Source organism: Ostrea edulis, chromosome 6, assembly GCF_947568905.1.
Source record: "Ostrea edulis chromosome 6, xbOstEdul1.1, whole genome shotgun sequence".
NCBI lineage: Eukaryota > Metazoa > Mollusca > Bivalvia > Ostreida > Ostreidae > Ostrea > Ostrea edulis.
This window is the reverse complement of record NC_079169.1, coordinates 57,205,819-57,230,637: the sequence shown is the minus strand read 5'-3', so window position 1 is coordinate 57,230,637 and position 24,819 is coordinate 57,205,819. Positions and strand designations below refer to the sequence as shown.

Here is a 24,819-nt window from a genome sequence, read left to right as displayed (position 1 = left end):
CCCCAAACCTGAATTTGAAAAAGAAAAGCAAAAATACTTTACTTACTTAGTTTTATAAAAGTTTTTATACAAAGCGCTTGCCCAAATGATGAAGATACAAAATAACTGAAACTTTTATCCCGAATGGCTTTCCATACTTTCTTTTTTAGCAACCGTAATTCTCCCTTGTAAATTGACACTAATTCTTTAAGATTTCATTTATAATTGATTATTCATATTTTTTAAAGTAAATATTGTGTTTTATAATTAAAATTAATTCAGTAGAGGGTCAAACAAAATATTTTGAAGCTTTATTCGCGAAAGTTCCCCGGGAATGGAAGTCGGCAAAGAATATGAGATGCTGAGCAATATTGTATGTATATAGAAGGTCTTAAAATCACCTTTTTAATACAACTGTTTAGCTGTTTAATCGCGTTTTTTATTACATGCACTTTAGATCGTCGTGTATAACTTTATACCTATGACTGTCACAGTTAAGTTACTCCCCTTTACGTGTACGGTGTGCCGTAAACACCACAAAATATCGATGGTTTACTAAAACGTTTAAGTCTAAATTTGAAATATTTCCCATTGTCCGATTTTGTCCGATTTTTTGTATGTTGTTAATCACGCTTTTGTTTATTAAATTCCATCGAGTTTGTTTCTGTTGCAATTACTTTGAGGTGATTTGCTAGATTGACTAGACTATATATATATATACATACAAAACACTGACCAACGACACGAACAACCAGATTGTTCTGGTATATATATATATATATATATATATATATATATATATATATATATATATATAAAGCACAGAAAAGTTCACTTTATTTGGATACCCACTTCCGCCCCTACCCGGGGTTGAACTCACAACCTGCGGAACCAAATCTCCTAGCAGCGTGTAACCAACGCGCTAGACCGCTCGACCATCTAGGCAAGTCTTTAAAAAACTTGCTTTCGATGACGATGAAATTCTCGCCACGCTGTCGCACGCTACACGGTCATTGAGAATGGAAATGGAATATAGTTATTTAACGTACATTTTAAGAGGGTCATACATGATACACATTGCATTCGAAGTATTTTATATATAAAGCACAGAAATAGGCAATGAACTCTAAAATGAACATAACTGCCCTAAGGCGACACCAATATAATTTCTTGTTCGTCGGATCCGAGCGCTCGTATTTAAATAGAACGTAAGACATAATATTAATTTAAATTTCCCGCTTCCGGAATTTTTTGGTTCATTTTCCGCTCCATTTTTTATTTTAGTTTTTAACGAAGTCATGACTGCGCTTGGAAATAATGATATTTCAACTGTGACAGCAAAACCTGAACAACATCGAATATTTTTAAAACATGCGGAGACACTCCGAGGCACACTCGAGCCGAGGACAACTATGCCGGTATTAGTTGTAATAATAACCAAAAATAACGGGGGTGTAGATCTTACAAACACAACCATGAACTTTAGTGGTGGATAGTTGGAAAGACAGTTTTTAACAAAAACAAATTAGTCTTTTACCCAATCTCGGATCATTGCCAATTCCGAATCACTTTGTAATTATTTTCTAAAAGTACAATGTACTAATTATTGAAATGATTTTTACTCAGAAAGGTAAATCACGTTTGAAATGATTACTGAGGTAATTTTTATTCAACCCAGGTTTATTACTTGTCACACTTCTATAATACACTTCGACATCTTGGTAATTTTCACGCGTGGGAAAAATCGCGTTGTGGGGAAAAGTCTGTAGCTAAAGTATAACCACGTTTCTTGCACAAACATTAATGCATTTAATTAATAAATCTTTTAGTAATAGCATCAATAACTATTTCTTTATCTGCTGAACCAATTTCGGATCAGTCGTGTCTCGCGCGAAATATTGAACTAAGTTTTCAACTTTGAGCAATATTTCAGTTCATATTAAAGGCACTCTTGGATTTATAGAAGTAGTGTCAGATATAAACGCACACATTTTTTTTTTATAAACTCAACAAACTTTTCTTTAAATTAAAAAATTGAGACTGTTAATATACTATGCATTGCGTCTAGATTTACTTCTTGAATTTAATATTTAAAATGCATACTGTAGTTTAGTCAACTTTAGCATATTTAATTTTAAAACTTTTTTCATTCCAAGTTTCCCACCCTTGCCAAAACCGCAAGAAAATGGCGAGAAATTGTTTTTCTGTGTAAATATAATGTTATATTATGAACAGCCTCAGAGAAAGATAATTATAAATGCTAATGAAGAGAGTTTTGAATGCCACCTTTTGGCTACGTCTAAATGTGAAGCTATGAATATTGTTCAAATTAAACTAGCGTCTGATTTATTTTTATTTCTACAAAAACTAGGTTTATCTTAAGCGGAATAAACATACAGACATACTGATTTAAAGTATGGGACCGATTGAATGTAGGATCGGATCAGTCAGTGCAATGTTCGAATCGGCATGCAGTCGTTTCAAACATCTCCGTGATTCGGAATTGGTGGTGTGATGCGGAACGGACCTATGAACTTGGGTATTGAAAATGTAAAGACCTGTGACATTTACAGCAATTTTAAGACAATTTAAATGCTTTTTCATTTGAGAAACTTCTGATCTTCTCACAAGAAGATTGAAACCTAAATTATCTTCCTGGTATCTCCAGCAATCGTTAAATAAAAATGTGATCCGGAACTGGGCAAACGACAGTATATTTAGTCTTGAAATGTATGTACATGTACAAATATAATTTTAAATGCATTCACTGAATTTTGTTATTCATTTCTTCATCAAGTAAAACTTATACGGTACCAATTTTGATGCACCAGATGCGCATTTCGACAAATAATGTCTCTTCAGTGATGCTCAACCGAAATGTTTGAAATCCGAAATAACAATGAAGGTTTAGAGCTATTATAGGGGAAAACAGTGTGCCAAAAAAGTGGAGTCAAATTCGTCCAAGGATAAGAGCTATGCGTGAGGGAGATAATCCTTAATTTTGAAATTAATTTTTAAATTTTATAACAGCAATTCAATATACATCCGTATTTTCAAGCTAGTAACGGAGTACTTAGCCACTGGGCTGTAGAGACCCTCGGGGACTAACAGTCCATCAGTAGAGGCCTCGACCCAGGGGTCAAATAATGAACTTTTATACACAATGCTTTGAACACGTAAACTAAGCAATATATTGTCACATTTGGGGTATAAACAAAATGTCTTACAGAAACACTGGCTGTAATTTTGCATGTACTGAATTATCAATATGTGTATTCAAAGGGGCATTTGCTTTCATTTTGTCACCAAAAATTTGATTCAATGAAAGTTGCTCCATATTATATATTTCAGGAATAACTGCACGATTTGATTAATTTAAACACTTTTTATCCTCAAAGCAGGCACATGAATTATGTACAGAATTTTTTATGATTAAATAATTAATGTCTTGCAAGGCAATTATTCTTCAATGTGTATTTCTTTACACCAAAAGCGGTTATCTAACGTAGTCTTATTAGGATTTCTCTTGTTTTCGTGTAAAATAAATGTTTTTATGCCCCCGAGATCGAAGATCGGGGGCATATTGTTTTTGTCCTGTCTGTCATTCTGTCTGAAACTTTAACCTTGCTAATAACTTTTGAACAGTAAGTGATAGAGCTTTGATATTTCACATGAGCATTCCTTGTGGGAAAACCTTTCCGTTGGTACTCAACCTTTTGACCTTGACATTTGACCTACTTTTAAATTATTATATTTTACATAGGTCATAACTTCTAAATGGTAAATATTGGAGATTTCATATTGTAATGAGCATTTCTTGTGACAAGATCTTTCTACTGGTACCAAGATATTTGTCCTTTTGACCTTGGTCATCTTCGGAATTGGCCATTATTGGGGGCATTTGTGTTTCACAAACACATCTTGTTAACTTTTTCTTGATAACTATCATTCCAATCCTTTTCATATTTAGTATGAAACATATTTGGAACAAAGGGAACATAAATTCCAAATTTCAGGATTCCTGCGCCCCTGGAGCCTTAGGGGCAGCGCAAAAACTGCCCAAAATGACAATTTTTATGTCCCCTTCAAAGAAGAGGGGCATATTGGTTTGCACCTGTCGGTCGGTCCGTAGACAACATGTTGTCCACTCAATATCTTGAGAACCATTCACTTGATGATAATGTTATTTCATATGTGGGTTGGTTATGAGTAGAAAAGGACCCCTATTGTTTTTCAGGTCAAAAGGTCAAGGGTCAATCTACTCTGGACATAGGAATATAAAGTCCGCTCAATATCTTTAGAACCCTTTGTTTGTAAAACATCAAACTTGGCACACTGGTACATCCTAGGGAGTAGATGATCCCTATTGATTTTGAGGTCATAAGGTCAAGGGTCAAACTAGGCATAGGAATATACTGACCATTCAATGTCTAGAGAACCCTTTCCTTGACAGACATCAAACTTGGTACACCAGTACATCTTCAGAAGATTACCCATATTGATTTTGAGGCCACATGGTCACGGGTCAAACTGACATATGTGTCTGTTTTATCAGGTTTGTTGGTAGTTTACTTAACAGAGAGCTACTAAAGAGGTAATACACTAGTATTGTTGTTCATATTTTAAACTGGACATCATAAAAGGTGAAGATAGCGAACAGTGATCAATCTCATAACTCCTATAAGCAATACAAAATAAAGAGTTGGACAAACACAGACCTCTGGATATACCAGAGGTGGGATCATGTGCCTAGGAGGAGTAAGTATCCCCTGTCGACCGGTCAGAACGGCCTTGAGCCCTATATCCTGATCAAGTAAACGGAGTTATCCGTAGTCAACATCAGCGTGCCAAGAATTCATCTATGAAGTTGCACGGAGCTTTTGAAAAGAAAAAACGATATTCAAGTTTGTAAGTATCAATTTTTGTTGCCATGTTCATATCATTGGATTATGGTATTTGTTGTTAAATTAATACCATCGGATTAACATATGAAACTCAAACGTTATTATCAAGACTTAATTAAGATTTAATAAATCTGTTTCAAAACATTTTTATTTTAACCAAGTCCTTTTTTAAAGGACAGCAACTCGTTTTCATCTGAAGATATGCTGTCTGATGCAAGATCTGAGAGAAAGGATAAGAAATATTATCATTAAGAGTTATGAGATTGATTAGTGTAGGTTGTATTCACCTTTTCTGTTGAAAAGCTGCCCAATTGAAAGTTTATACATGAACTTATTGGTTACAGATCAAGTTTGAAATTTCTTGACCTATGTTTGAAAGAATTATGAACCTCGAATGTAGCAAATTTTGGGGATTTAACCAAACTATATTTTGACTATCCCTGCAGCTACTTGAACATGCAAGGTGAAGATAACGAACAGTGAACTTCTCATGCATGAACTTATCATTGGGTTAAAGATCAAGTTTGAGTTTAGGCTTTCTAGACCTATTTCTGAAAGAGTTAAAAAGGACCTTGAACTTAGCATATAATACCACTTGTGATGCTTACAAAAGCAAATAAATTTACGCTTATCAAATACAATAAAAATGTTTTAGGGCAATTCGTTCTTGGACAAAACGTAATAGGGAGACAAAATATCACGCTATTAAAAAATTCTGACCAATCACTGGCCGATTCGTTTACGACATATTATGATGAAACGTAATGATAACGAACAGTGATTAAATTCATAACTCCTATCGGAACACAAAACAAAGAGTTAGGCAAACACGGACTTATGGACATACCAGAAGTGGAATCAGGTGCCTAGGAGGAGTAAGCATTCCCTGTCGATCGGTCACACACGCCTTGAGTTCTATGTTTTGATCAGGTAAATCAATAGTTAAAATCAGTGAGCCATAAAAAAGGCCTAACAATCGGTATGAAACACGTCCGACAGTATTTGAACCTATGACAGGTTGTATTGGCAAACTAGATTGTAATAACGACCATAGAATTCGCGAAATGCTGACTTTAAACGAAACTGTTGAAACTCCTGCATCAACTTGTATGTCAGTAGCCTGCCTCGATTTAAAAACTGATCGTACCCAGAACAAGCTCTCGCGTATTGAATCAATTGACTGATGTTGACTACGGATAACTCAGTTTACCTGATTAGGATATAGGGTTCACGGCGTGTGTGACCGATCGACAGGGAACGCTTACTTCTCCTAGACACCTGATCCTACCTCTGGTATATCCAGGGGTCCGTGTTTGCCCAACTCTCTTCTATTTTATAATGCTTATAGGAGTTATGAGTTTGATCACTGTTCGTTATCTTCACCTTTCATATATATATATATATATATATATATACATATATACATATATTATATATATACATGTATATATATATATATATATATATATATATATATATATATAGTACGTACAACATGTGAAACCAAGTGTATAAAAATCTAATATGAAGTTTTAGTTCTGCGGGTGTCTTAATTTGTATGTGTTTCATAAATGTGTAAATATAATTTCATGTCTGCCTCCTAAAATGTGGCATAGATTCATTTGGCATAAACCAACCTTGAATGAGTTAGAACTGTTAAGCTGCTGTATCTGAAATAAAATTAAACAATTTAAATAGATAGATATAGACACACACACAGAGCACAAACATGATTGACGACACTATTTTTGGTACGACCAGTCTCTTTTTCAGAACAAACGGAAAAGCTTTACACAAGTGAAATCTGTATAAAAACGCTAGCACTAATTCTACCAACGTACATACTCTGCAAATTACATTTTTATTGGGCTCGTGGTCCTCTGGTATAACAAGCGATACCCCGTGAACTCTCAAGGCGATCTTAGAGCACATCACTGTATATATAGTTGACATTAGTTGTTACATTCATCTAGTATTTGTAAGTTGTCCCGTTTATTTGCTAAAATATATATGTTTATAAATGGTTTTTCTTGTATGTCTATTTAATAGAAAACACTTTCAATCCTAGAAACATATTGATGCCCTTTGGGTCTGAACAATTCCTTGAGTACCACGTAACTTGTGCTGTCTTGTCATTTGCATTTAGTCTTTCCAGAATTTTGTTTTCAAGATTTGTCCAGATAAGTTCTTAAGTTATCAACAATTTGTTACTTCCGCGAGTAAACACGCTACAATGTAGCTGCTGTTTCATGATTCGTTTTATGAATGATAAGAACTATTTCATTTCATAGTCAGTGAATATTTAACTGTTTATGGATGTATTTGATTCTGAACATTTTGCGGGGAAATTCCATGTATGGAAAGCAATTAGTTTCATTACAATTTTATAGGTGCCTAGGAGGAGTAAGCATCCTCTGTCGACCGGTCACCCTGCAACTCGATCGGGTAGACGGAGTATTCCGCAGTCAAAATCAGTGTGCTGCCAAGAACGACCTAACAATCAGTATGAGACACGCCAGACATCATTTGACCCATTGATAGGTTGTAATGACAAACTAGATCGTTATAACGACCATAGAAATTGTGAAATGCTGACTTTAAACGAGACTGTTTAGAACCCAGTAACATTAACTTATTTGTCAGTAGCTTGCCTCGATTTGAAAACTGACATAACGTTGAACATGTCGCGTATTGAATCAGCTGAGAGATATAAACACCATAATATGCAGGTGACAATGGAATATTGCTACATAAATATATAATTATATAAATAAATAGTAAGCATGACTATAAAACTGAGACATCATTTTTAAAGCTGTCTGACATCTAAACTTGATATGGTATTTAGTTATTTGTATACTTACATAATCGTAATCTGGCTGTGGAATAAAAGATGGAAGACTTCTGATAGTAGGGACTACAACATAGATTAAAAAACCGTACAAAGTAAATCGTCATATGATTTGTTTTTATTTACTGAGTCATAAGATTTGACTTTTTAAAAACTAATAAAAGGCAATGCACATCTGTAAAACATCTCATGAATATGCACACAACTTTGAATGTTTATGCAATGTAACTTTCTCAGTATGAAATTATTCAACGTTATTGTATACGATTTTTGCCATTTACTGATAATTGATTAATGATATTTTCACACAGGCATAGTATTTTGTGTATCCACCTTTTATTTAAAAAGAACGATCTTTGATTCCTTGACAAGCAAACATAAGGAATGTAAAAACTTAGTGCGTTTTGAACTTACCATTATTATCATAGAGTCCAGGTCCAGGGCGCTGAAATTATATAATAGCATATTAGTATATTGTAGCTTCTGTGTAGGTCTTGAAGGGGCATCAACTGTCAACTACGACGTAAAATAAATTAAATTCTGAATCGTTATTACATTGCTGGAATGAAAGAAGGTAAAAAAAAAAAGGGGGGTTTAATTTTATAGAAATTTATGTAAAATCTGTGAAGCAGTGAAGTAGGTACTTCTATACAATGTTTCTGTCATTCTTGCTACATTTGTAGTAAACAAAAGAAATTTTAATGTCAAAATTACAACAAAATAGTGCAAGATGTATGAAATTTGACATATCTATGGTGATTTTATGTACTCTAAATGTGTTTGAGTGATTTTGGTAGCAATTGGCAAACATGACTTGGGCAGCTAATGCACCTTTCACAATAACACCACAGGCAATGATATCGCTTGGGTTCGAATCCTTTTATAGTACATTTGAACCCAATCGATATAATTGCCTGTGCATAACTTCTACGTTACGTGTAATCCATCTTTATTTCAAATATCGTATTTTCAGTTTTTAATGGTTGATTGGATGCGTGAGTGTGTTAGATATACGTTTCGTATTTAAGCGTATAATTCTAAATCTAATGGGAAAGATTTTCATTGATTGATATTGAATATTATAATACTTTATGAATGTGCAAGTAATTTATTCAACCAGGATATATGTTTGTTATTTTCACTTGTTTATACTCACATTGCCAATTGTTGGATTTCTTTCATCACCTGAACTATATAAAAAAAATAATAAGAAATTTCAAAAAAGGGAATCAGACCCTTAGATAGACAGATAGATAGAGATAGATAGATAGATAGATAGATAGATAGATAGATAAACAGATAGAGCACTAAAATATAACAACATCCAAACTGGTCACAAAAATTTGACAATTTTGTATTCTTCGTGTCTTTGGTCATTTTATGTTCTTTATATAATGCTATTTTTCATGAAAATTATACAAATTCAAAAATATATCAACACATTACATAGGAAGACAAATTAGAAAAGTAAATCAAATATCTTATATCGGTATCCATTTCTTAAGTAAAATCTAGTGTGATTTTTGCACTAGTATGAGTAAAATAAATTCAGAGGATATTCAGGACAAAGTTTTAAATATATAAAATACCTCGTAGATGCTGTATTCACCACCGGACCATACGAACTCGAACCCTGGTGTGAAAACCGATATCAATGTTAAAACAAGAAACAAAAGATATGTAGATCCAACGTTATACTTTACAGACGCAATTTAAGAAAGTCATCTTTATTAGCATCATGATTTCTTTTTCTCCTGTATTATACATGCACTGTGTGACTCTCTCTCTTGATGTTTATTAGTTACTCGTATACAGTTAAAGTATATCATTGAGGGAGTCGGCAGGATCCCAGTTCCTCTTCAGCAAACATTTCCCTCGGCTTCCCCTCGGGAAATACATGTAGGTTTGTTCTCGGTGAAGCGGCACCTTGCTGATGCTCTCAATGATACAATTTCTCTGTTTTATTATACTAATAGCAACATTAAAACCAGAAAACTTGAAATTAATACAATGTTTTCATGTCTTGATATAATGATTGGTTGTATATTGTTTAACGTCCCACTCGAGAATCTTTGACTCATAAGGAAACGTCACCATTGCCGGTGAAGGGCTGCAAAATTTAGGCCTAAGCTCGGCGCTTACGGTCTTTGAGCAGGGATGGATCTTTATCGTGCCACACCTGCTGTGACACGGGGACTCGGTTTTTGCGGTCTTATCCAAAGAACCGTCCCATTTAGTCGTCTCTTACGACAAGCAAGGGGTACCGAGGACCTATTCTAACCCGGATCCCCACGAGACGTTGATATAATGGAAAACACTATCTAATGTTCTACCAGGTATCTATATTTGCCCCTCACGAAAATATTAACAGCTGTGAAGGAGAAACCCCAAACGTACTATGCCACTACATTATGCCAGAAGTGGTGTAAATCAAATGTGTATTCTAAAAAATTCTAAAGTACGTTTAGTAAACTTGAAATCGCAAAGTTTTTCTCAAATCAACAACATCAAAATGTATTACTTTTCAACACTTTACACGACCATTCTTCATCATAAATTAAAGCCCAGACTTTTTTTGACATTATAGAAAGTTGTTTCTTCAACAAAAATGGAAAATGGAAATATCCATATCTGTTGATTAGTCATCCACAAAAAATACTTTGTTAAACACCACTCTGATTTCACGCACAAGTACTCTGAAGTTGAAATTAAAAATATGCTGGAGTTCCTCGTTGACAATATCTTCTTGGTCTTTAGTAATCAGGTCTTCCAACACTCTGTTGGAATTCTCTTTGGCACGAATTGTGCTCCTTTGTTAGCTGACATGTGGTGTGTTTTTTTTCTTATTCATAGGAAGCAGAATTTATTCAAAAACTTCTACACAAGAAAAAATATCTTGCTGTGGCCTTCAATGCGACATTTAGATATACCGACGACGTTTTATGTATTAACAATGCTAATTTTCATTCATATGTCGATTCGATATATCCCTGTGAACTCGAGATGAAAGACACCACAGAGTCTTCCTCTTCTGTTTCATGCTTGAATAGTTTTGTTGAAAATAGATATTTACGGCAAAGTAACAAATCAACTTTATGATAAACGGGATGATTTCATCTTCTTCATCGTCAACTTCCCATATATATGTAGCAATATTCCATCATCACTTGCATATGGTGTTAATATCTCTCAAATGATTCGATACGCAAGAGCTTGTTCTGTGTATAATCAGTTTTTCAATCGAGGCAGGCTACTGTCAAACAAGTTGATGATGCAGGGGTTTCAACAATCTTGTTTAAAGACAGCATTTTGCAAATTGTATGGCCGTTATAACAATCTAGTTTGCCAATACAACCTATCAATGGGTCAAATGCTGTCTGACTTGTTTCATACCGATTGCTAGGCCGTTCTTGGCATACTGATTTTGATTACGGGTGGTTCCGTTTATCTGATCAAGATATAGGACTCACGATGGGTGTTACCGGTCGACAGGGGATGCTTACTCCTCCTAGGCACCTGATCCCACCTCTCCTATTAACAATACAAAATAGAGAGTTGGGAAACACAGACCCCTGGACGTACCAGTTATGAGATTGATCACTCTTCGTTATCTTCACCTTTCATTTAAAAAATTTGATTTCTTCTTTCCCATCAACATTTATTTATTGATTTCATTTCTTCAGAATACATCACGAATTCGATAATGATGACTGATTGATTAGGAATACACATGGTATGTGATATTGATTATTATATTTCTACTAATTTTTCACAATATAAACGTAATTCAATATATTTTGCTGATTCCCTTAAAAGCATCGTAAAGTCACTGATTTTCCTATAAAAGGTGCATCAGTGCAATGTACTGGTACACCAATTCGGAAAGCGTAGCTACATGAAAAGTTCTGACATATTCCAAATGGAACCATGAATATTCATTACAAAATCATCATGGGTTAACTGGTCCCCATATAAGAACCAGTTTACGTTCAAACGACTACCATAATTGTAAATGGATCAAGGTTTAAAACATTGTATTCATTTCAAGTTTTATTCTGGTTATAATGTTTGTATCGATAAAATAAAATGGTTAAAATACATCTTTGAGGAAGTCAACACGATTTCAGTTCCCCTAGAGCAAGCCTATTTCCCTCGGATTACCTTCAACTGTATACTGATTGGTAATACATAGCAAATTCGATGATAATGACTGATTGATTGGAAATATTTACTGGATCCGATAACGACGACTAATTGATGGAGAATACCTACCGGATTCGATGATGATGACTGATTGATTGACGGGACCCGTGGCGTATTACTCTGAAATATTACAACAAATTAAAACAATTGTTTCAACCTCTAGAAAATTAACAAATGGTGAAATCCAAGCAAAAGGAAGGGATTTAAATAAAGTAACCCAGAATAATGTTTAAAAACAAAACCTCTTTGAAATATAACTTGCATAATGAAATTGGAATTTTGGATAATTTTCTAACAATTGAAAAATGGGAAGTTGATTTATGCTGCATAAAAAAACCATATGATTTATTTTATTCTTCAAATGTATTTTTTATTTTACAACTCATTAATTGTAAATGTAATATTTCAACGCCAAAACACCTCGACATGATTTACAAATTGAATTTCTCCACCAAATTATCTTTCTTAAAAAATCAAAATGGATCAAAACTTACAACCAAAATCTGAAGCACCTGGCTGAAAAAAATCTAAAACATGTCAAAACTAAGAGGAAATATTCAAACATGCATAAGTGATAACTTGACTCAGGAAATGAAAAGGATTATCATTACTACGGTTGTGCAGTTGCCTCATGCTTTTTTATTCGCCACAAAAAAAAATATACCTTTCTTAAATTATGGAAATAGCTTTACGCATTAGGCGTAACTCTGTAAGTCGATTTTCGTATTTTTTCCCAAAAACTTGATATAACACGATCTAGCTTTTCTATATATCTAACCATAATGCATGTACACTGTTTCAATATTTAAAAGGAGAATTTTCTACTTGGTATGCATGTACATATGACATATATATGTACAAGTGTGTTACTAGAGTCTGCACTTTAATGGTTTCTCATTCTAGTAGAATTCATCAGACAATAGTGCTTTTGATGGAAAACAAACATTAAGAAAATGTAAAGAAATGAAAATAAAGAATAGTAATGTTAATAAAAATAAAGCTAAAATTGAAGAATTTTCCGCGATGACAGGAATTATGTTCCTTGCCCTTATACCGTGTAACAATCTACTACAGGTCTACATCTACTAATTGTAAGAAATATCCTGTTGCATGATCATGAAAGGTTATTAAACTCTATTTTTACTAAAATAGTCTAATAAAAATTGTTAGAATTTCTTGCATCCTAAATGATGACACCATGCCTTTGGTCGTCTGGTAGTTACTCGGGTATGCGTTTGATGCATCAAAGAGCAAAGTTGTTTCTGCTGTGAACGCTTGTTAAATTCATTAATGCGGAAGACCATGAGAGCAGACCAAACCCCTACCTATATCAAATAAACCCAAGTTTATCTTCCCGCTCCAATTCCGATTATTTTGTTGTCCACGGTTCGGATGAACCACCAATGAGTATGATGCTATATGTTGGCACAAAGGACCGACCGAAGGCCGCCTGATCCGACATAGAAATATTACCACACGATTAGTGAGGGTTTTTAAAAAACAAAAACAAAAAAGGAATTTGGGTTTTTTGGATTTCTATACATTCTATACACACTACGGAAGAAAATAGTTATATTCTAGTATCAAGCTAAATGTGTCGGCAAGATACGAATGCCCCCACCTGCAGTAAAGCCAAATGTAGGAAATTCATCGAGGTATAGCATTTCTAATATGGTATTCAGATTGTATGTTACACGCATTTAGTACAATGAAAAACTCAACAACAATCTTTTATATGTTTTAACAGACTTAAAATAAATCCATCAATTTTTCTACGTTTAAGGGGCACAATTCTATCAATATCAAGGAATAGGACCAAAACTCAAACTTGATCTGTAACTCATCAAGATACATCTACATGCAAAAACAAATCAGTTCAATATCTCAAGGCGGTTAGAACAAAGTCCGGAAAACTGGTCCTAACATTAATTTTTCTAAATTAAAGGAACACAACTCCATCAAAAATCAACGTACCGGAACAAAATTCAAACTCGATCTGTAACTCATCAATATACATCTGCATTCAAAAAATCAGTCAATATCTCAAAGCCTTTTGAAAAATTGTCCGGAAAGCTGGTGGTTACAGTCATTTTTCTACATTAAAGGGGCACAACTCCATCAATAATCAACGAACCGGAACAAAACTCAAAATCGATCAATAACTCATCAATATACACCTGCATACAAAAAAAACCAATTCAACACCTCAAGGCATTTAGAAAAAAAAAAGTCCGGAAAACTGGATATTGCAGAAGGACGGACAAGGGTAAAACTATATGGGGCATAAAAACTTTGTGGCGGGGGCATATAAACAGTTTGCTACATACGTCGAGATCGCTCAATGGGTAGTCTGGAGGCAGGTACGGAGGGTAGTCTTCTGTACCTATTAAATGAAACGACACCAGTGTTATCATCATGTACTAATATTAAACATTTAGGGATGTCGAAGGTATGTGGAGAACGGTGTATTTTAAAGAATAAATGTTTAGTTTGTTTGAATTTTAGGATATGAAAACAAAGAAAGTATGGAGAATATCGCGCAGTCACGGAAATTAACCTTGCTTCCTTTTTTTTTTACTCCCCATAAAGCAAATAAAGTATGCATCTGTTCGTTACATGTTTATTCATCTTGTGTTAGGTTGAAAGGTCATTTGTTTGTCGCAGTTTATATTGAAAATAAAACACAAAGTTTAAAAGTTTATTACTGAAGGGAAAAAACTTTGGTAAATGTAGACACAAAACATTCACTAATGTTTTTTATCCAGTTGCATTAAACATTATTTTGCTGTTTCATTGTTTTGATTTCTCGATGAAGACATCATGAGGAACAATTGACCTTTGAACTTGAGATTCCTAAAACAAAATTAGCCCAATATATAGATGAAGTAATACGTGTATAATTTGTTTATATCGTGGATGATATAAATCGGCTTCATCGATTATGCAAATTACCCTTTAATACCGCATAATACAAACAAACTAGAGGTACACCACCAAGAAGAGAACAATTTTCAAGGAATTTCATTTTATCTATGTCAACGTCTTGAAAGTCCGAAGTCATGTATTCAAATGAATTATTCTATAATATTTATTCATTTTTACATGATTTGTATAAATTGCCGTGTTCAATATGTCTTAGTTTACAATACGTAAAACTAATTGGGAAAAAATCATACCATGTGCATTGCTCGGGTATCCGTTTTGATTACGATGCGCTCTTCTCACCGGGTTGTTTCTTGGTCCCTTTAAAAAAATGAAAATACCTAGAAATTCAAAGGATTCAAAATTTTGTTCTTGTTATTGGATATTTGAAATTGAATATTGCATAAATTGGTCCATGTTAAAACAAATTTAAACTGTTTCAGAAACTTAATCAGTGCGTTTGCATTTCGTGCTGTATGTGAAAGGGAAGTTTTTACTGCAGAGTACAAGACGAAATGAAGAATTGTTGTTTTAGCAGTGCAAAATGACAATAGAATATAAATTATTTAAAAGAGACAAAACGTGCGTTTACTTAATGTAATATTGAATGTTATAATTCGGTAGCGGATTACACTAGGTAGACACAAGTAAGCTAATGACTCTGTCACACGAGATTTATCTTTAACCATGGACTAGTACGATTTGAAAAGCTGGTAACAAAATCTTCTTTGAATGAAGTAATGATCACATCCATGTCAGGCTTTCTACGGGTTCTGTCAATATCCTTATAGAGATTAGGAATGCTAAACTTTCCCCTACGAAGCTTGAGGTGCCCAAACATGGCATTTTTTTTTCAAGTTCGTGTGGGTTTGCATAACATCCCGTGTGATGTCACACGATCCAGCGCGGATTCAAATCTGCAACTGTACGTAGGCTATATGTGACCGAGGCACAACAAATGGAGAATTTACGAGAAATATTCGAAAAAATAAAAAATTAATACATAATTTAATAAAATTCTAACCATATTTCGTTAGCGACGATACTCACAATAGTGTTTAAGAAGGAAATTATTTATCTAAAGCAAATATACAATTATATTTACATTTTACCAGACAAGTTGGTGCACTTGCTGGAGATGGTTCAATGCAATGGGAATTTCCACAGAGAAGTGATTATTTAGGTAATTTGAATTGTTGAATTGCAGCTAGGTATTTAAAGATCTTATTGTGCTTACCATACTGATGAGTCATTGCTTAACACTGGGTGGAACATGGAATTTAAAAACGACAACAAACTTTTGCGATTTTTAGGGGATTTTCCATTATTTTCAATACTGACAACGTGAATCCATTTGATCGCGATCCCGTTACTGGAAAATCCAACGCAATATTACGGGTATCTCGAGTAAACCGCGTTGTCATGGCGGGATGACTATCCGTTACCTATCCTCCATTGTGGTAGCAACTGCTGGAAAATTGAATCGATTTTGTAGTATAAACAAATGCAAGTTATCCTCAGCAATTTTATTTCAGAATTTTTTTCTGCTTTCATGCTTATTCATTTCTCTTATGATTTTATTCATTTTGTTTGCGTATATTCATATTTCAATTTGTCATTGATGATTGATTGATTGTATCTTGTTTCAAAGTCCCTCTCGAGAATTTTTCACTCATGGTCAACAAGACCGGTGAAGGGCTTCAAATTTAGGCCTATGCTCGGCGCTTACGGCCAATGAGCAGTGAGAGTTCTTTAGCGTGCCACACCTACTGTGACAAGGGACATCCGGTTTTAAGGTCATCTCCGAGAACCCGTGACATTTACACCTGATATTGAGCGTTTGGTGATGGAACTGTCACTACCTGTTTTATCGACTTAGGTCTGTCGCGGCCGCGCTTCGAATCCCGACTTTTCCAAGCGGTTCGAACATTCTACCTCTAGACCACCCGCGACGGTTATCAATGAAAACGTGAAGGTAACGAACAGTGATGAATGAAATGTGAAAATAACTAACAGTGATGAATGAAATGTGAAGATAACGAACAGCGATGAATGAAATGTGAAGGTAACGAACAGTAATGAATGAAATGTGAAAATAACGAACAGTGGTGAATGAAATGTGAAGATAACAAACAGCGATGAATGAAATGTGAAAATAACGAACAGCGATGAATGAAATGTATAGATAACGAACAGCGATGAATGAAATGTGAAGATAACGAACAGCGATGAATGAAATGTGAAAATAACGAATAGCGATCAGTGAAATATGAAGATAACAAACAGCGATGAGTGGAATGTGAAGATAACGAACAGCGATGAATGAAATGTGAAGATAATGAACAGCGATGAATGAAATGTGAAGATAACGAATAGCGATCAGTGAAATGTGAAGATAACAAACAGCGATGAGTGGAATGTGAAGATAACGAACAGCGATGAGTGAAATGTGAAGATAACGAATTACAATCAGTGAAGTGTGAAGACAACGAACAGCGAAGAGTGAAATATGATGATAACGAACAGCGATTAATGACATGTGAAGATAACTAACAGTGGTGAATGAAATGTAAAGATAATGAACAGCGATGAGTGAAATGTGAAGATAACGAACAGCGATGAGTGAAATGTGAAGATACCGAATTACAATCAGTGAAATGTGAAGATAACGAACAGATATTAATGACATGTAAAGATAACTAACAGTGGTGAATGAAATGTAAAGATAACGAACAACGATGAGTGAAATGTGAAGAACAGCGATGGATGGAATGTGAAGAAAACTAACAACGATGAATGAAAGGTGAAGATAACGAACAGCGATGGATGAAATGTGAAGATAACGAACAGCGATGGATGAAATGTGAAGATAACGAACAGCGATGGATGAAATGTGAAGATAACGAACAGTAGTGAATGAATTGTGAAGATAAAGAACAGCCATTAATGAAATGTGAAAATAAGTAACAGTGGTGAATGAAATGTGAAGATAACGAACAGTAGTGAATGAATTGTGAAGATAAAGAACAGCCATTAATGAAATGTGAAAATAAGTAACAGTGGTGAATGAAATGTGAAGATAACGAACAGTAGTGAATGAATTGTGAAGATAAAGAACAGCCATTAATGAAATGTGAAAATAAGTAACAGTGGTGAATGAAATGTGAAGATAACGAACAGAGATGGATGAAATGTGAAGATAAAGAACAGCGATGGATCTCATAAATTCTATAAAAATACAAACCAATAGTTTATTTAATCGTCATGATTATTTTACAATTGTAGGGAGTATATTAAATTCTGGAAGGGGCAAAAGTTAATGAGAAGGGATTTACAATTAATAAAACCATACCTCTTAAACAATGTAACAAGATAAATAAAGCAACAGATATCATTTTAATAAGATACACAAACCAATGAAATGTGCATATTTCACCGAATATAATGATAAGCAAAACCAGCATGAATTAGAATTATCAAATAATACTACTAGACTCAGCGTCTATCAAAATATATGCAATTGTCATGTTTATAATCTTAACACTTGGTAGAATGAAGTATGCGTATAAAAGAAGACACAGGCCCATCAATTCTTATAAATTAAATGTATTTGTCATAAAAATGTTTGCTTTCTAGGAAATGAAACGAATGCAACATAAATCGGTCTGAGCATGAGAGAAAAGGAGGCATCTTGGATACGTTTCGGGTAGAGTTTGCAGAGACGCCATACTGCTTCGAAGATATGATAAATGCAAGACCTCGTAAACCCATGTAATTCCAATCTCCGGAGCTAGGGTAGATAAGTCACATTACGTAACTACAGAATCATAATACACTTATAAAATAGTGAAATGAATAAAGGTAAGGATCGACTTCTCCTTAGCCACGGGCTATTACGATTGGTTGATTATTTGTCTTACGTCCTGTAGATAATTTTTCACTCATATTGAGTCCTCACCAGCTGTAGGTGAAGTACCACACATTCAGACTTATGCTTAGCACTCAGGGCCGTAGCAGTGAGGGTTCTTTATCCTGCCAATGCCTGTCGTGACACGGTACCTCTGTTTTTAAGGTCATATTCGAAAGACCCGTAATTATAACTTCTAACTGCCGAACGTTGGTGAAGGAGTAATCACTACCTTGGTTTAACTTTACGTTTGACGTGGCCATAACCCGAGCTGGTCTCAAACTAATTTCGGTTGAGATTTGGCTCGGCTGAATATTTGAACTGATGCCTTCACCGAATCTCGGAGCAGACCTTCCTGATTCATGTCTGGAAATTTACTTTCAGCTTCGACCGGTTCTAACAATTAATGTACACTTAGGTGACACTGCTGTTCGCTTCAAATTAGTTAGTTGACTATTAAACCAAATCTGTATCGCTATCAATGCTGTATTACTTACCGTCTAAGAATGTAAATTCCATAAAATAAACCATCACTAATTTTTCCGTTCAAATGAAAACTTCCATGGCGCAATATTTTATCCCCCAAAATTGAAGAGTTCCTATAGTTTATTTTTTAAATTAGCGATATGTAAGTAGGTATGTAAAAATACAATGAATCGGTAACAAGATAAAGCAGACTATTGGACAATTGGAACTCTTCAATTCCAGGAGATAAAATATTGTGCCATGGAAGTCTTCATTTGAAAGGAAAATTTGGTGCCTATTTTCATACCTAGAAGGTAAGCAATACAAAATTAATAGTGATAGAGATTTAGTAAAACAGTCAAATCACTTAGTTGAAGCGAACAGCAGTGTCACCTAAGTGCACATTAATTGCTAAAACTGGCCGAATCTGATAGTAAATTTCCAGACATGAATTATGAAGGACTACTCCGAGATTTGGTGAAGGTTCAGCCGAGCCAAATCTCGACCGAGATTAGTCTCGAAGTTACGACTTCTTAGTTACGAAGCGAACGCTCTACCATTGAGATACCGTAACCAGTCTGAAGTCTTCTTTTAGAGGTGTAGTAATCATTTTACGGGGTCTGCCAATACCATTATAGAGATTAGGAATTCTCAACTTTCACCCACGAAGCTTGAGGTGTTCAAACATAGCGTTTTTTTTCAAAAAATTCATGGGGATCTGCAAAGCATCCCGTGTGAAGTCACACGATCCGGGGCAGATTTAAATCGCAGAGGTCCTGCAGCCGTACGTAGATTTCGTGTGAGAACTATCGGAAACAAAAGGCCCACAGACCTTATTGGTCACCTGAGTATTAGTTACATAAGAACCACTAGTCCTAAGGCCTATGAAATCTAGAAGAAACAATCCTGTTTTTAATACTAATATTCAGCAAAAGTACATGTATAAGTTTTACGAAACACATTTTTTTTTCTAAATGCCCTTGAAAGTTCCTATACTGATGGAAGGCTTTACATAATATATATATATATATATATATATATATATATATATATATATATATAACATTAACACAATATGACTAATGTGGACCCATCCTAAAGTCATCATACTGGGGTTGCGAAGATCACAAGTTTGGTACATCCTTTTTTGCTTTTCCTACATATGCATTTAGTTTTTTATCATATCAGCAAACCTCAAGTAGTATTTCAAATGATAAAGAAAATATAATCACTGTAATTATTTTGGCCCAACCCTGGAACCAAACCTTTACCCTCTAGGATCATGAAAACAATTTTGGTAAAGGACTACATGTACCTACTCCTTCGAAATATCTACATGTATTTAGTTTCAATTTAGTGCATGTATCAATAGCATTAAAAATATATAATCTAAATGTTTTACGCATATACACTGTATATACAAAGTTTGGTCCCATCCTTGAATCAGAACTTCTACCCGAGAATCATGAAATTTATAATTTAGAGGCCTTCCTGTTCTACTTCACTATGCATTTAGTTGGGTGGCGTTTTTGTTGTTTGTTTTTTTTGGGGGGGGGGGGGTTTACAAATGTGCGGCTGTTGAGAAAACATTTCATGAAAATGAGTCAATTTTGGCAGTCTTTGTCCCACTCCTCAGGCCCCAGGGGTGCAGGAAACCTGAAATTTTCAATTTATGTCCCCCTTATCCCAATGATGCTTGATACCAAATTTGAAAAGAATTGGAATAGTAGTTATCAAGAATTTAAAAATATTCTATTCTTCATACATTTAATATCTGACCATTTTAGCCCCACAGTGATACCAAAACCTCAACCCCTGGGATGGACCATCAAATTTACAGTTTTGATAGAAGCCTTCATGTTCTACATCACTATGCATTTAATTTTTCTTACACATTTTACGGTTGTAGAGAAGATTTTTAGAAATTGGTCAGTTTGATCAGGCCCCAGTGGTGCAGGAATCCTGAAATTTACATTTTTTGTCCCCCTTGTCGCAATGATGCTTCATATTAAATTTGAAAAAAATTGGAATGGCAGTAATCAAGAAGTTAAAAATGTTCAATTGTTAACGCACGACGGATGACAACCAATTGCAATAGGTCACCTGGATATACTCAAATGACCTAGAAACGAAATTTAAATAACATTCTTACCATATCACTTCAGCGGAGATACTCGCAGTCCGCTTAGAGATTGAATAATGAAGCGAACATATGATTGGATTGCTTTTTAACAGTTAACAAAGGGGATTTCCATACAGTAATGATTCTTTGAGTAATTTCGTATCTCATGGTATTTAACAAATATTGTCAAAATAAATATAGTCCAATTCTTAAGAAAACACAAATACATAGATTTTAAATAATTACGATAAATCGATTGGATATTTAGGGGAAATTATTTTGTATTACTATATATAAATTAAATGTTACAACAAATCAATTGAATGAATATATATATATTGTCAACGCCCGAACTCAAAATAGAAGTTAGTGGGTAAACACAAAAAATAAATATGCTAGTACTTGATAGCGAGAATTTCAAATTGCTGACGAAAATTCCGAATAATGTTGAGAAAATCTAATGAGTTAGTTTTTATTCGACCAATATGGAGATCCTGCATAGGGAATTTCTTTCCATCCAGGAAATGAAATATGCCTTTCAAGGTGAATTACGTAGCGAAGACCCTGGAATTCGGTCATTTCAATGTAAAAATAAACGATTGTCGTGGGAATTAGATGAAGTGCCTACAATAGAAGGTTGACACAAGTGAAATCAGAGATACGAATCTTGAACCAGATAATAAAAACTGCATGATGAGAAATACGATACCAGGATACAAATTTTAAAAGAAATGAAATAAAAAAGAATTGAAAGATTCAGAATATCCCCACAGACAGATAGAAATCTAAATCCAGCGTGAAAAAGAAAAGGCTAAACAAAAATACCTATACTCAAATGTAGTTTCTGGAAAAAGTCAAGATGACATGAAACGTGTGACATCCAAACCTCTTGTCATGAAAGAATCAATTCTTCCATCTATGCGAATGATACCTGGGAGGAAAATGTACACTCTGAAATACTGCTAATGGGTCACTAATATTTCTTCTTACTCACCATTTAGAGCGAACATTTCCAACATCCATGAATAGGGCTGATATCGCCTACATTGACTACAGGAATTCAGGTTTTAAGAAGTTGAAATATTTTGAGTCAGACTTTGTCATCCTTGCGATTCAGTTGGTTCTCAATGTCAAACATTCTACGAACGAATGGCTTCTCTCCTTGGATCACATGACATGCCGAGTTCAGTTGACCATGAGTGACTCAAGCAAGCGTTTGCTGGCACGCGTAGTGAATTGGTCCCGTGGGGGTCCGGGTTCGAATAAGTCCTCAGTACTCTTTGTTTGTCGTAAGAGGCGACTAAATGGGGCGGTCCTTCGGATGAAACCGCAAAAACCGAGACCTCGTGTCACAGCAGGTGTTGCATGATAAAGATCCCTCCTTGCTCAAAGGCCGTAAGAGCCGAGAATAGGCCTAAATTTTTGGAGCCCTTCACTGGCAATAGTGACATCTCCATATGAGTGAAAAATTCTCGGGCAGAACGTTAAACAATACCCAATCAATCAATCGTAGTGAATTGTTGCAAAAGTCATGAAAATTTACACAATATATCGGTCGGAAGAGACGTTAAAGGGACATGGACACAATTTGAGCTAAAAAAAAAAATTTCTAATTTTATTTTTCCATTTTTATTGTTTATAATGTTTAACTAAAGTATTTCTAATGGTCAAACAAAATTTGAATATCAGTTTTTTAGTTACACGTGAGATACAATATTCCATTATCACCTGCATATGGTGTTTATATCTCTCAACTGATTCGATACGCTAGAGCTTGTTCTGCGTATGGTTAATTTTCAAATCGAGGCAGGCTACTGACAAACAAGTTGATGGTACAGGGGTTTCAAAAATCTCGTTTGATATAAGCATTTCGCAAAGTCTATGGTCGTTATAACGATCTAGTTTACCAATACAACCTATCATTGGGTGAAATGCTGTCTTAAGTGTTTCATACCGATTGTTAGACCGTTCTTAGCTCACTGATTTTGACTACGAATAACTCCGTTTACCTGATCAAGATATAGGGCTCACGGCGGGTGTGACTGGTCGACAGGGGATGCTCACTCCTCCTAGGCACCAGATCCCACCTCTGGTGTGCCCAGGGATCCGTGTTTGTCCAACTCTCTATTTTGTATTGCTTATAGGAGTTATGAGATTGATCATCGTTTGTTATATTCACCTTTCATACAGCACTCACAGTTCTCTGTTATGTAAACATGGAGATTGCTTTATTGAAATGTGCTAAACACTGAAAAAAATTCAATTATGTTCAGACTCAATTTGTAAAATGAGAATATGCTTTAAACGAACCTTTACTAGTACATGTATATCTAACCTATATAAACAAAAACATGGCACGATCGTTGTTTACATAACAAAGAATTTTCAGCTCTGTATCTTCCATGTACCTTGACAACTGACTTTAAATTTTTGCTGTTCACTAGAAATATATTCTAAACATTAAAAATGGAAAAACAAAATTGCCAGCTCAAATCGCGTCCACATCCCTTTGAGGCATTAGTATACATGTATCTATAATTATGTATACAAAGTTCTGATAGGGGGACTGGCACTTAGTCCAACTAAAGCTAAATCCAAGGTGTCCCAAACATACTAGTGTACGTATGAGAGTATACCTTTAGAAGCATTTGCTATACGAATCTTCAATGAAAAAATCAATATGAAAGATGAGAGGGAAACCAAATCAAATCTTTATGCACCTTCTTGAATACACCTGTGTCTACAAGGTAAATTCATCGTCTTGAAGTATGTGCTTAGAAATGGTATCTTTTGGTATCAAAGTAGCGAGATAATTATCGGTGAAAAATACTTTACTTTGTCTTGATATTTTCAGAAATTTGCCATTAACGGGTATAGAGAAGAACATAGCTTTCAGACATAAACTCCACAGAGTATCGAGACATAATGGGGTAAAATGTACTGGCGCCGCGATGTTACGGTCGTTAAATCAGCATTAACTGTCTTAATTCTGAAGACAGCGACTACTAGTACTTACACATGTATTCTAGATGTCTTTGTAATGCAGCTATTGATATCTTGATCGTCTCTTTTTTCACATGTTCTGTTTTCTCCCATACCAGAGATTTGATCTGTATTTATTCTCCGGTGACGGAGAGTTCCATATCCAAGATTTTTTTTTCTAATGTAAGTGTATGTGTGTATGGACATTCCACGTCTCAATACAATTACAATATTGGCGTTGTATCGATAATGGATATATGTGTGGTGTTTTTCAGATGGAGGAATTATTTGCATATCTTGCATTTTAGATCCTCTTCCTTTCTGATCCGATGCCCCAACTTACTTTATGACATTATCCACATAATTACACCAATGCTGTCATATGGAAAAATTGAAGTAAAAGTTTGACAGAAATAACAATCGATGTACTGTATTTAAAACTATCAGAAAATAATTAGGTCTGCATTATATCTGTGGAACTTGC

The 24,819-nt window shown here is 34.7% G+C and overlaps 1 protein-coding gene across 1 annotated transcript in view; it reads right to left on the bottom strand.

Moving 5' to 3' along the window:
• Nucleotides 1–21,432, bottom strand: part of LOC125647708 (uncharacterized) — a 45,392-nt gene extending 23,960 nt beyond the window's left edge. Inside the window, exons 1-9 of the mRNA XM_056140186.1 lie at nt 21,384–21,432; nt 15,114–15,180; nt 14,265–14,320; nt 12,007–12,057; nt 9,324–9,367; nt 8,891–8,924; nt 8,149–8,179; nt 7,748–7,800; nt 6,521–6,553 (exon numbers count right to left, since the gene is read on the bottom strand). Of these exons, the coding sequence (XP_055996161.1) occupies nt 6,521–6,553; nt 7,748–7,800; nt 8,149–8,179; nt 8,891–8,924; nt 9,324–9,367; nt 12,007–12,057; nt 14,265–14,320; nt 15,114–15,180; nt 21,384–21,386 (372 nt within the window). The 5' untranslated portion in view covers nt 21,387–21,432. The remainder of the gene's footprint in view (nt 1–6,520; nt 6,554–7,747; nt 7,801–8,148; nt 8,180–8,890; nt 8,925–9,323; nt 9,368–12,006; nt 12,058–14,264; nt 14,321–15,113; nt 15,181–21,383) is intronic.
• Nucleotides 21,433–24,819: the final 3,387 nt, after the last annotated feature.